The 14129-nt window shown below is 33.9% G+C and overlaps 1 protein-coding gene across 3 annotated transcripts; it reads left to right on the top strand.

Annotated features, from left to right (window-relative positions):
• The first annotated feature begins 227 nt into the window (after positions 1–227).
• On the top strand, positions 228–13216 carry ZWI (kinesin-like calmodulin-binding protein (ZWICHEL)). Of its 3 annotated transcripts, XM_088210817.1 has the most exons (24): positions 230–710; positions 832–1086; positions 1407–1479; positions 1590–1721; positions 1803–2041; positions 2203–2530; positions 6864–6963; positions 7047–7228; positions 7334–7449; positions 7799–7901; positions 8195–8347; positions 8453–8599; positions 8700–8900; positions 9190–9354; positions 9436–9540; positions 9665–9802; positions 9888–10082; positions 10254–10380; positions 10500–10702; positions 10821–11003; positions 11422–11517; positions 11643–11840; positions 12234–12505; positions 12782–13216. In XM_088210817.1, exons 2-24 carry the CDS (start codon positions 929–931, stop codon positions 12960–12962), a joined length of 3795 nt encoding a protein of 1264 aa, XP_088066943.1. In that variant the 5' UTR covers positions 230–710; positions 832–928; the 3' UTR covers positions 12963–13216. The 3 variants fall into 3 exon arrangements, with proteins under 3 accessions (XP_088066945.1, XP_088066943.1, XP_088066944.1); XM_088210819.1 differs by lacking the exons at positions 9190–9354; positions 9436–9540 and having other exon boundaries at positions 228–710; XM_088210818.1 differs by lacking the exons at positions 230–710; positions 832–1086; positions 1407–1479; positions 1590–1721; positions 9436–9540 and having other exon boundaries at positions 1790–2041.
• Positions 13217–14129: the final 913 nt, after the last annotated feature.

The raw sequence follows: 14129 nt of genomic DNA, 5'->3' as shown, positions 1-14129 counted from the left end.
ATAATTCAATTTTAAAATTATTTTGACCAAAACGACGACGTATACTTTCAGGCCGTGGTACAAAGGCGGGATTTATTTGTTTGGTTTGGCTGAATGTCTTATCCTTGTTTGTTCCCCTGCAAATAGCAGAAAGGTACTGTAATTATTTTTTTATGATAATGGCGGATCGAAGGAAACCCCCTTTCAAAGTGAGTGGTTGGTAGTAATGCTAATTAACTGCGTGATCATTGCAATTTATATTACTCTCGTGATTCTCATTTCTTTCCTTCACTCTCTCTTTCTCTCTCTCTTCATCTTCATCTTCATCTTCTTCTGTGACCGCATTTTCACCTCAGATCTCCCTTCTTCTACTCCCGTTCTTTGCACCTCCCGCTCTACCTCAACCTCCATCGATCCGCCTCCCAGCCTGCTTTCCTTTCACTTACCGTAAATTCCAAATCTTAAAATGTCCTCTATTTTGTTTTACTCCCTAGGGTTTCTGTTTAACTTCTGGTTAAGAAATGTCAAATGTTGTTAATTTAAAAAAGAAAACCCACCAAGCATATACGATAGAGACATCATTATACATCTATGTAGTGATTTGTCTTGATGCCATTTGTTTGTCAGTTCAGACTCTCTCCCCTCTTGGATTAGTGCGAAGTATCTGAGTTTATTTAATAATGTCCTTTCGTTTTGCAGCTGGGTTTGTGGTGCCGGCTATGGATTTTCAGGTACATTTTACCAAGTAGATGATTGACTTTTTCATTTCATGTTGCAGCTCCTTTACGTTTCTGATTATTAATACTTGTGTCTGTTGGGGTTGGTGTTTTAACAGCTTTTGGCTTTATGCAGAGTTCTTATTCTATCACTTGAACGTATCTGAGAGTTTGAAAGAGAGACGGCATATGGAGCAACCTATTCTATAATCTGTTAGGGAGATTTGGGTGAGATGACAATGGACGTGCATCAATCAGTGGGACAAAGTGCAAGAGCAAGTAGGTCTTCTTTTAGCTCAATTAGTCGAAATGAGGAAACTTCCTTGCATAGCTCTATGCAAATTTCAAATGGGGATGATTATGATAGCGATGGTTCCAACTTTGCACCTAAGTAAGTCCCGTCGAACTGATAAGCTTCTTCTATTCTCTCACTTTTTCTTCTGTGTTCTTCTTTGTAAAAAAAAAAAAATCTTTGTTACATCAAACCGCCAATCGTATTGCAAATAATTGCTACCTATATTTGGGTTGTTCCATAAATGGACTGAATTCGGATTCGTCTGAAAAAATTTTCAAGTTCTTTTTTTTTTTTTTGATTAAAAAAAATCTAAAATGCATTTTATTCTCATCAGACAACTATTAATGTTAATTATTTTCCCTGTGTATAAATGTGTCTGAACATACTGTTTGTTGTTCTGTTCCGTGTCGTCACAGTACACCAGCAACACTTTCAATGTCTATTCCTGAAGAACTTGCTGCTGCAATACCTTTGATTGATAGATTCCAGGTGGGGAAGTCCATCTTCTATCCCTCAATGTTATATGCTAAAAGAAAAGGGAGTCTGTACTGTAAGTTTTATCTTTTTTTTTTTTTTTTTAATGTTGTTTTTGTGCATAGGTTGAAGGGTTTTTAAGAATGATGCAGAAACAAATTCAATCTGCTGGAAAACGTGGCTTCTTTTCTAAAAAATCAGTTGGCCTTCAAGTTCGGGAAAGATTCACATTTGAGGATATGTTGTGCTTCCAAAAGGTATTTGTAAGCTTTCTCTAATAGAAATATAATCTTCTATTAAATTAGATTCAAGGTTATCTAAATTAAAAGTTTTTACAGGACCCAATTCCAACTTCATTGCTTAAAATTAATAACGACCTGGTAAGTCGGGCAACAAAATTGTTTCACATAATTTTGAAATATATGGGAGTTGATACATCAGAGCGAGGAACACCAGCAAGCTTAGATGAAAGGATTGAACTTGTTGGAAAGTTATACAAGCACACTTTGAAGCGTGCAGAACTCCGAGATGAACTTTTTGTGCAGATTTCCAAACAAACAAGAAACAACCCTGATAGGTACTGCATATGTCCCTTTTATGAAAGATTGAAGTTCTATTTCAAGATATCAGTTTCATTGTTTTTTATTTTCATTTGGCATCTGATCAGTTGTGCTGAAGTTACAATTATTTCTTCTTCTCCTTTTTGCTTTTTGTTTTCATTTTTATTTTGCCTTTCAGGCAATACCTGATCAAAGCATGGGAGTTAATGTATTTATGTGCATCATCAATGCCTCCGAGCAAGGAAATTGGCGGATATTTATCCGAGTATGTTCATAATGTAGCTCATGGTGCTACCACTGATTCTGAGGTTCAAATCCTTGCATTAACTACATTAAATGCTTTGAAGCGTTCTGTCAAAGCTGGTCCAAGGCATACTATGCCAGGACGTGAGGAGATTGAAGCTCTTTTGACAGGTCGAAAGCTTACAACAATAGTATTTTTCTTAGATGAAACATTTGAAGAAATTACATATGACATGGCAACAACCGTCTCCGATGCTGTTGAGGTACTGGGCTTCTGGACTTCATGTCCTGTTGCATGTATATGTATTGGCAGGTATACAAAATGAATATGATTGCAAGTAGGAATAAGATTGAAATTAGAGTAGGAAAAGCATTTTGATCTGGGAGGTTGAAGCTCTTCTAACCGGTCTATATTTACAATAGGAGCAAGTTCCATGCCATGAGATGGAAAAACAAAAAGCAGGATAGTTCTTGTTATTTTTTAAAGCAAAGGAGGTATCTCTAGGGCCAAAAAACTGTCAATCATGTAATTAGTAAATAATTTTTATATGCTCTTTAAATTTGTTGATTTTGCATTAGCAAACTGCATTTGTGGAAGTACCAAAACATCTATATATATATATTTTTTTATAGAAGTGACTTTCAGGTTTGCAATGTTCTTTTGAAGCAGATTTCTATCTTATTTATAAAAGAATGCCAATACTCTATCTTCTATGAGCCGATCCAACTTGAAGTTGTTATTTTCTTGAGAAGGAAAAGATGAAGGTCTAGTCTAAAGAGCATCAAAAGGGTGCCACCCAAATATAAAAGAAATATACAATAGGTTATTTCAGAAAAAAAGAAATATACACTAGGTAGAGTTTACAAGTTAGTCAAGGTGTATATTACGTCCCCTAAATATTTTGCTTAATTGACCGGATGATCTTTGAAGCAAAAAAAGGTCAGAAACCAAGCATCTCAAACTCTATCAAAAGAATAAAGTAGCATTAAAGGTTTGAGTATCTCTTTCCTGCCAAATAATCCACGTAGTTATAGAGATAGGAGAAGTAAGTTTCTTCACTTATCACCCCAAGATAGTTGCCATGCCCACAACTCATTTGTTACTAAACCAACTGTTATCTGCTAGACTTGAGGAGATTCAGAATCATATACAAAAAATGAATGAAGTAGTGCGCCTTAACAAAAGATGATGCAAAGTCTCCGTAACATTCTTGCACAACAGACATCCATTTATTGGCATCTTATATATCTTAATGAGGTTAGCAATAGTTGGGACATGCCCATGGTTGGCTTCCCAAGCAGAACAGACTATTGTCAGAAGCATTTCTCCAACAGATTTGCTTTAAGGGGAAAGGGTAGGACTTGAGGAGGGATAGGTGATGTGAACATAGAAGGGTTTCATTCAAAGGGAACTTTTTGAACATAGCTTCCAGACAGATTCATTCTTCCTAGGCTAGGCAATGTGCAGAGTGTCAATTTTTGTAATCAATCAAATATAATCTCCTCACAATTGTTCAAGCATCACAAACTCCACCCACTTGTTCACCTGACATGAATATGCACCTTGAAATGCTCCTACCCCTTATGGATTCACCTCCGTAAACTAGAGCCATATTTAGTTGTAAGTCCGACTTGTTTGCTCTTATGGATCATACTTCCGACCCCTTGATGGTGCAAATTGTTCATACTTCCTACTCCTTGCCTCTACTTCCATATTTTGCTCTAATCACCCTCCACCTTGGTTTTATCTTATCTAGTCATAAATCTCTACAATGAAGAAATTCTTTATTGAAGCTCACCAAAAACTTGATATTCGGTCCACCCGAGTTCAAAGAAAGTTTGAGTACATATTAGCTAGCGAATGATATCTTCTTCTTCATTTGAATCATCCCATGAAAATTGGGATTTGATGGCTTCGACCTTTTTTTAGCTACATTGATTGGGAAAGTTTTCTATCAAATTTATTGATCCTCGATCTCAAATAGCTTTATCCTTAAGTAACCTACAATCTTAAGCTAACATAATAGAAAAGAGCTTGCACTCCATAATTTTAGAAAAATCCTCTCAATCTGCACGAATTTCCATGAGAACTAACTTAGACTTGCCTACATTAATTTTAAAGACAAAAATGACTTGGAAAAAGAGCAAGATGCACTTGATGTGAATAAGAGACTCTTTACTTAGCTTGCAAAACAACTGGGTGTCATCTGCAAAAAGCATGTGTGACGCTTCAATCGCCTCGTTCCCCCTTCAATTTCCAACATAACAAATCTCTTTTCCAAGTGCTATAAATACATTCAATAAGAGCCTCCATCTTAGAAATGGATAAAAACAGGATTAGGGGATCCTCTTTGCCCTTGTCTAAGGCGCCTTGAATTTCTAAAAGATTTAGTGAGTCCTCCATTACTAAAGACCACAAAGGAGAAAGAAAAAGGCATACTCTGATCCATTTGTACCATCTAGGAAAAATCCAATTCTCTCAAGCATATAATTGAGAAAATTTTGAGAAAGATGTTTTTACACCTTTTTGCATCAAGCTTATAAATTAGTTGTTGTCTCTCCCTAATAAGTGAATCAATTAATGACCATCTAGACTAGTCCAAAAGGAAGAAGTTTGTGAGTTGCAAGTGGGTGTTTAGAATAAAATACGAGGTAGGAGAAATAATCAAGAAACATATAGTAAGATTGGTGGCAAGAAGCTATATCCAAACCTGTTGAACAGACTATCAAGAGACATGTACACCGGTAGCTAAGATGAACATGATGAGATCTTGCTACCCTTACCTGCTCATTTTTATTGGCAATTGCAGTAATTTGATGTGAAAAATGCATTTCTACACGAAGATCTATGAGCAAAAATTTATATAAAGATTCCACCAGGATTTGACAGAGAGGGAATCCCATAAAGTTTGTAAATTGAAGAAGAAACTTTATAGACTCAAGCAATCACCTAAAGTGTAGTTTGGTAGATTTGCAAGAGCAATGCCAGGCTTGGGATATAAGCAAGCTTAAAGACACCACACTCTATTTATTAAACTTTATGAGACAAGGGGAGGTACTACTCTCTTGGTATATATTGATGATGTTTTTGTGATAAGAGGTGGTGAAAAAGAGAAATTGATGCTTAAAGAATGGTTGGCTAGAGAATTCAAAATCCAAAACCTAGATAAGTTGAAGTATTTTTTGGGAATTGAAGTTGTCTGCTCAAAATTAGAGATCTTTTTTTTTTAAAATAAAAATATTTTTGATTAATCTGTCATATAACCAGGTGACCATCCCATGGTCATCAAAATTAGAGATCTTTATCTTCCAGCAAAAATACATTCATGACTTGTCAAGAGATACAGACAAACTAGCATGTAAGTTAGTTAGTACTCCTATCGATTCCAATCATAAATTAGGACTGGTAAAGAGGATATAACAGTAGACAAAAAGATGTATCAAAATTGGTTAGATTCCAGGTTGATATATCTATCTTACAAAACTTGATATTTCCTATACAGTAAGTGTTATAAGTTAGTTCATGTATAACCCTAAAGAAGTACACTTACAAATAACCTATAGAATGCTGCATTGCCTAAAAGGGCCCCTTGGGAAAGAATATTCAGAAAAAATGATAAGTTACTCGTAGAAATCTATACAGATATAGATTGCTCAAGGTCAGTGGTGGACATAAGATTACCACGGGCTACTATACCTTTTTTGGGGGTAATTTGATTACATAGAGAAGTAAGAAACAAAATACATTTTTAAGATCAAATGCAGATCAAAATTCCGAGCAATGCCTCAAGAAGTATATGAAGTATTATGACTAAAGATAATTTCAAAAGATATGAAAATCAAGTGGGGCAGACCCGTGCGCCTATATTATGATAGTTAATTGGTTATAAACATTACTCATAATCTAGTGCGACATGACAGAATCAAACATATTGAAGTTGACAAACATTTCATCAAAGAAAAGTTAGATAGTGGCTTAATATGTACCCTGTAGATGCTGATTAGCTCACAACTTGCAAATGCGTTGACTAAAAAGTATTGTGTGATTCAGAATTCAAAGTATCATTGGCAAGCTAGGGGTGGTTAATATCTACTATTCCCCAGCAGGAGGGGAGTGTTAAAGAGAGCATGTAATTAGGTTATTTATCTAAAAAAAAGTATGTAATTAGGTTAAAGGATATCGGGGTAAAATATGCCCTATGTAATTAATATAATTAATGGTTTATTTCTTTTTTATTCTAGAAAACTTATATATATAGGATTGTAATATTTAATAAAATATACATTCAATCGTTCTTTACATATTTTGTAGCTATACAGGGCATTCACTTACTGCTGCTATCATGGTTATCCATTTTTTGCGTCTTGGTTAAAGGAATTGAGCCATGACTATCGATTTATGGATGCCATTATGTTGTCCTAGTTTTGCATGATTAGTTTCATCGAAATTATAAGTCAATCCACTGTTTTTAAGGAATGATTATTTATACTTTTCTGGTTTATCTCTCTCTTTCATTGAATTTTTATTGGACCTTGCTATTTAGTTTAATCAGTTTTTAAATTTTTTTATCTTAATGTAATGCATGGATGCTTCAGGAGCTTGCTGGGATAATTAAGTTATCTGCATATTCCAGCTTCAGTCTGTTTGAATGTCGTAAAGTTGTTTCCGGTTCCAAGTCACCTGATCCAGGAAATGGTATTTATCCTTTTTTTTTTCTTTATTATATGTAATACACATTTATCTGAGTAGTCAACAGATTACTAATTATTATCATACAGAGGAGTATATCGGGTTAGACGATAACAAGTATATTGGAGACCTATTGGCAGAATTTAAGGCTGCCAAGGATAGAAGCAAAGGAGAAATTTTGCACTGCAAACTGATATTTAAAAAAAAGCTCTTTCGTGAGTCAGATGAAGCTATAACAGATCCCATGTTTATTCAGTTATCCTATGTTCAAGTATGAATATGAAACTTGATCAGTAATAACATATTATTTATAATAGTTTTTTATCTGTATCCTTACATGTAGTTTTTGTACTTGTTGACATTTGATAAACTACAGCTGCAGCATGACTATATAATGGGAAATTATCCTGTTGGGAGAGATGATGCTGCTCAGCTTTCTGCATTGCAAATCTTGGCTGAGATTGGATTTGTTGGTAACCCAGAATCATGCACGTCAGTGTTCTTATTTTTTTTCTCATTGTGCTTAGCCTCTCTTGACTCCAGTCCACCACATTGAGAGTGTTTTGCATTTTTCTAGTTGTGTTTCAATTTCTGTTATTCCTGAGCATAATGAAAATGTTTTCAAGCTGATGTCTAGTTTGTCATTGGTCATATCTTTGTCCAGTTTTTATAACCTTGATTTTTTTTTAATTTCCTTTTAGCTCCTATAGTTAATTGGATGTTCCCACCTTTTATCCCCCTCTGGGAGGCTGTTTTGTTTGGTTGACAGCCTTCTAATACCAATTACTTCTTACCCCCTTACTTTCATCAATTTTTACTAACTTAACTTATTATTTTTTAGTGATTGGACATCTCTTCTTGAGCGTTTCTTACCTAGACAAATAGCGATTACCCGAGCAAAGCGTGAATGGGAGTTGGACATCCTTTCTCGTTACCATTCAATGGTAAAAACTTAATGAAGTTTTCTGTGAATGAAGATTAAGTCATTTCCTACTTTAAAATTTACTTTTTCCTGAAATTTATTTTATATTAGCATGAAAGGTAAAGTTTTTGTTTGCAATAAGCATTCATAATTCTGGTTTAAGCTATGACAATTACTTTTGAGAGTGAGAAAATGTAGTTTTATCTAATCGTTGATCTTTTCTCATCTATTGAGTTCTCTTTAACTTTATATACCCATTTGAAAGAATGTGTTTTTTGTGAATATTTTTTTTTTTTGGTTTCTATTGTGATTTAGGAAAATTTGACGAAAGATGATGCAAGGCAACAATTTCTTCGGATATTAAGGACCCTTCCATATGGGAATTCAGTGTTTTTTGGTGTTCGTAAGATAGATGATCCCATTGGACTTTTGCCAGGAAGGATTGTTTTGGGCATTAATAAGCGTGGGGTGAGTGTTTACACTGTATATCACCTTTATATTAGGAATTCTTAGTGGTCTGTACAAATTTTCTATTTTATTTTAACATCAGGGATGTTTGTTGCTTATCTGTAGGTTCACTTTTTCCGTCCTGTTCCGAAGGAGTATCTACATTCGGCCGAGTTGAGAGACATAATGCAATTCGGTAGTAGCAATACTGCTGTCTTCTTCAAGATGAGAGTGGCGGGTGTTCTTCACATATTTCAGTTTGAAACTAAACAGGTTTCAACAGCATTTTTTTTATTTAAGTTATCAATCTTAATGTTCAGCTTTTCAGGATTACTTGGTTGTATATTTTTATTTACTAATTGATTTTATGCAGGGAGAAGAGATCTGTGTTGCTTTACAAACACATATAAATGATGTCATGTTGCGTCGTTACTCTAAAGCTCGGTCTGCTGCCAGCGGCTCAGTGAATGGAGATATTTCTAACAATTTTAGGACTCCAAATATGGAACTGTATGAGAAACGTTTGCAGGATATGTCTAAGACTATAGAGGAAACACAAAAGAAAACTGACCAAGTAAGCTGAAAGACACTTCTAAAACGGGAAGTAGGCTGTAAAACACTAGATATGTGGTACTGGTTGAATGAGCTTCTTTCGTAGTGTCCTTTTGTACATTTGCAGTTGTTGAGTAATTTCACTTTGCTGCTTATATTGAAAGTGTCTTCTGAACTTAAGGACTGTGTTTAATGATTGAATGCATGTACTGAAGTAATTAGAAAAGCTTAATATGAAGCAAATTTTGACCAAGCCATTATAATACCAATATTTATCTTGTTATCTTTCTAAATTAACCATTGTGGTGTAGTTATTGGAGGAGTTGCATGAAAAACAACAACGAGAAATTAAAATGCAAGAAGACTTGGAAGGTTTAAAGGATTCCTTGGAATTTGAAAACCAGAAGTTAGTAGAGATTACATGTGACTGTGATAGACTCAAATCGTTGTGTAATGAGAAAGATGCAGCTCTTCAAGTTAGTATGTTTAGTTTGTCGAATTTACGCTGTTTATTCACATTTCTTGTGTATTGACATTTGTCTTGTAATTATTTCTAGTCTATGCTATTAGAGAAACAAAGCATGGAATCAAGGTTAGACAAGTTGAGTAATATAGCACTGCATAACCATGTCAATAAAGATTCTTCTGCAGCAAATAGCCAGGTTTTATTCATTATAAAGAATGTTATATCATGGAAGTGTTTAATGTTTTTTTTTTTTTGGTTTTACTTGTGGTATTTGGTTTGGTTCATTTATTTTACAATTGACCACTTATTTTGCCAATCAGGAGTTGCATCAACTCCGAAATGAATTAAGGCTTTGCAATCAAGAATTGCGGACAGCAGAAGAGAACGTTGCAAGATTGGTAAATGAAAATTCTATGCTAGAGCAGAAGATCTCTAGGCTTGAAAAACAGAAAATTGAGGTAATATTCTTATTATGTATTTTAGTTGCACAGACAAAAATTTGTAGATGACCAAATTGACATAGAGAATGCTTTTAAAATGTAGATGGATGGTCTTGAGATGAAACATGAACAAGAATGTAAAGCCTTAAAGATTCAGTTGTTTGAACTCGAAAAGAAGTTGGACAAGGTCACACAAGACTTGGTTAATGCTGAGTCAACTGCTGCAACCAAGGATGCAGATTTGGCTGCACTGAAGAATAATTTAAAAGAACTAGAAGAGTTGAGAGAAATGAAAGAGGTATAATCTTGATGGTTCACTTTCTCTTTATTGACGTACTATTTTCTCGTATTACCTGACATGTATGGTATTACCTTCTCTTGTAAAAATATATTTTCATTCATGTATATTATTCCTTGATAAAAGTCATTAATCGAGGCACATTTTTTCTCCTACTTATCATATGCTTAGGACATAGATAGAAAGAATGAGCAAACTGCTGCCATATTAAAGATGCAAGGGGCCCAACTTGTCGAGCTTGAAGCTCTATATAAGGAAGAACAAATCTTAAGAAAGCGTTATTTTAATACCATAGAAGGTCAGTATGACTGAATTTTTTCTAATATGTATTGAAATAATTATTTTCATGTACCATCACTATATCATGTGGTATTTCTTTTTCTAATAGTAGTCATAATTCTCTGTTAACTATGTTAGACATGAAGGGCAAGATTCGAGTTTTTTGTCGCTTAAGACCTCTAAACAATAAAGAGATTGTTGAAAAAGAAAGACAAGTGCTAATGGGTTCTGATGAATTCACTGTTGAACATCCATGGAAGGATGAGAAGACAAAACAACACATATATGATCGTGTATTTGATGGTAATGCTACTCAAGAAGATGTATTTGAGGATACAAAGGCAAGTGCGATTTGACTTGGTGATTTGTAGCTTATTAGTATCATTGCTTATTATAGTAAAGATAGAAGTGTTAATAACTCTCTAATTATCAATTTTTCTTCGACGCATTTTTATACAGTATTTAGTGCAATCTGCTGTGGATGGCTACAATGTTTGTATATTTGCTTATGGCCAAACTGGTTCTGGAAAGACATTCACAATATATGGATCTGAACAAAATCCTGGGCTAACACCAAGGGCCATCGGAGAGCTCTTCAAAATTTTGAAGCGAGATAGTAAACGATTCTCATTTTCACTGAAGGTATTGATTTTAGTATATTCAGTATTTAGAACTTTTTTCATTAAGCATAAAGTATCAGTTGACATCATATAATGTTCAGACAATTAATGAGTCAACCATGTTGAACAAATTTCTTAAACTAGAAATGCTTCTTTCTTTTATCCAGCAAAAAAATATAGATTCTTTCTTGTCTTGTTCTATATACCATCAATTATATGTAAAGTTGTAATTTATGTCACACATTTTCTTTCTTTTTTTTTTCTTTTCTGAGGAATTCTGTTGTTAGTATTATTATCATCATCACTATTATTATTATTATTATTGTTGTTGTTGTTATTATTATTATTATTATTACTATTACTATTATTATTATTGCTATTACTATTATTATTTTGCTAAAATTGTCAGTACCCAAATATTAATCTATAGACTGTTACAGGCATATATGGTGGAATTGTATCAAGATACACTTATGGACCTTTTACTACCGAAGAATGCAAAGCGTTTGAAATTGGATATTAAAAAAGATTCTAAGGTAAGAGTTGTAATGTAGTTAATGTTTTAGATTTCAGGGCACTAAATCTAAAACATTATGGACCTATTGCTAGGTAGAATTTTCATTTTTTTGTTCTCATTTATTGTCTTCTCGGTAATGTTTAGGGCATGGTGTTTGTAGAAAATGTGACGGTTATTTCAGTTTCAACATATGATGAATTAAAAGGTATTATTGAAAAGGGATCTGAACAAAGACACATATCTGAGACACAAATGAACGAGGAAAGCTCAAGGTCACATTTAATACTTTCAATTGTTATTGAGAGTACCAACCTTCAAACTCAGTCTGTTGCAAGGGGAAAGGTATTATTTGTTGTTTTATAGTGTGTTATCTTTGATCCAATTATGAAATGACATGTTTATAGATGAATGTTACAAAATCAAAAGAATCATGCATTCATGATAAGGATGGTTGCATATAATCCCCTTTAAGATGATCTTACAGAGGGCAGCACCAACCTTGAGAGTCAATCGGTCGTAAGAGAATATATTATTGTCATTTAATCATATTTTATTTTTGTAGAGGTCATGTTTAATATGTTTTTCATGAGAGTTAAAAAAAAAGCAATCAAATATTTATTTTACATTCAAAGATGTGATGGTTTGAAGAAAGAATGCTTGCAAGATATTGTGTTATGTCAAATCTTGTCATTTATGTTGGTTTCTTGTTCAATAAATTTGAATTCTCATGTGCAGTTAAGTTTTGTTGATCTGGCTGGGTCAGAAAGGGTGAAGAAATCGGGCTCATCAGGCTCCCAACTGAAGGAAGCTCAAAGTATCAATAAATCACTGTCAGCACTTGGAGATGTTATTGGCTCCTTATCTGCTGGTGGTCAGCATATTCCTTACAGGAATCACAAGTTAACAATGTTAATGAGCGATTCTCTTGGTGGTAATGCCAAAACCTTAATGTTCGTTAACGTATCTCCAGCAGAGTCAAATTTGGACGAGACATACAATTCTTTGATGTATGTTATCTATTTTGTTCAACTTTACTTCTGATTTATCATACACAATTTTGTTCAATTGACTGAAATGCAAACCATGAATTTGTGACCATAGATAACTTGCTTTTCATATTGATCTCCTATCGATCTAGAACAAGTTTTTGAACTAATTTCATTCTTGTCATAAGCATTTATTGGAACAGAGTAACTTGTTTTCATTCTTTAGCTATGTTGTATGGTTTTTGCACATTAAGTATTAGTTAGTCATAATAACTTGCAATTTTTATGTCAATACAGGTATGCATCAAGAGTACGGTCAATTGTAAATGACCCGAGCAAAAATGTTTCCTCAAAAGAGGTAGCTCGCTTGAAAAAACTGGTCGCGTACTGGAAAGAGCAAGCGGGCAGGAAAGGGGAAGATGACTTGGAAGAGATTCAAGAGGAGAGAATTATAAAAGATCGGGTGGATGTCCGGTAATCCTTCTAGCCATCATTTTAGCAACCAACCTATCCAAATTTGAACACAACTTGTGACCACTCAAGTTTTTGTAGTGACTTCACATTGTATGCCACCCATTTGTAGATCCACTGCTAGCTTTTATCTACTCTGTTGTAAAGATCAATGTGTACATAGCCGGATAAGATGACAATTGTAGAAGAGGCGTTTCATTTTTTTTTCTTGTTCAGAGAAGAAAGAGTAGAATCTCTCAGAAGATGGGTTTGAAAAGCTTATATTAGTTTCCTTATACATGCCTTCATTTCCTTTTGAATACATGTATAAAGAGCGATTTAAGCGTTTCACTCGTTGGACCGAGCTTATTGATTTCAAGCTCATGATATGGAAAGCTTGCTCTTAGAACAGCGAGAGAATCAAAGAAGAAAGAATTACAAGATATATCTGACAATATTTTGCTATGTATATATATATATATATCGCTGTTACAACATTTTTTAGGTGACATTATAACATAAAAGAGAATAGATAGGAAAATTTAATGTCGAAATAATAATTTAATCAATCATAAAGGGGCTGAGTGCATTTCTTTCTGATGATGATACTTTAAATACATGATTATTAGGTTGTTGTGAATTTTAGAAATAATAATATATATTAGATCCTACTAAACAAGTGATCAGCCCAGGTGTTTCTTAAATCATAAAATCATGCATCAAACTTCTCAACATGCATATATATATATATATATACATATATTATTATAAAGTTTGGGTATTTATTGGATATTTTGAACGACCAATCTCACACATTACTTACTCAACCACCATTTAAGACCATTGAACAATCTCACAACTCCAATTTTGTAGGAGATTACAAAAGGGTCCCAAGATCTTAGGACAACCCTTGAGACCCAAGATGTCTAGGAGAAATCTGTTCGTAGTAGCTTATTTAAAAGATGGAAATAAACCTCACCACTTGCTCCAACCCCAATGCACCAAATTAAGAGAAACTACATATTTACCCTGTATGATATAATCCTATAATGTTGTACTGTAACATAACCCATCATTGTCTATTGTTCAACCTCAAACTTACCATGAAAAATAGAAACAACATTCTTGCCAAATTGCTGTAAAAATTAGTTGAAAAAGTGGAGAACTCATCTTCCATGATGTGATTTGCATTAGC

The sequence above is a fragment of the Carica papaya genome, chromosome 9 (assembly GCF_054855325.1).
Source record: "Carica papaya isolate Zhongbai chromosome 9, ASM5485532v1, whole genome shotgun sequence".
Classification (NCBI taxonomy): Eukaryota; Viridiplantae; Streptophyta; class Magnoliopsida; order Brassicales; family Caricaceae; genus Carica; species Carica papaya.
The sequence above is the reverse complement of the archived record's forward strand: the minus strand, read 5'-3'. Positions and strand labels throughout refer to the sequence as shown.

Bases quoted from the DNA above. Each gene is read 5' to 3' on its own strand.
- ZWI (XM_088210817.1), top strand. From the start codon at position 929: ATGACAATGGACGTGCATCAATCAGTGGGACAAAGTGCAAGAGCAAGT. The intron at 9,355-9,435 runs GTTAGTATGTTT...AATTATTTCTAG, and splicing joins AGAAAGATGCAGCTCTTCAA to TCTATGCTATTAGAGAAACA. The intron at 11,518-11,642 runs GTAAGAGTTGTA...GGTAATGTTTAG, and splicing joins ATATTAAAAAAGATTCTAAG to GGCATGGTGTTTGTAGAAAA.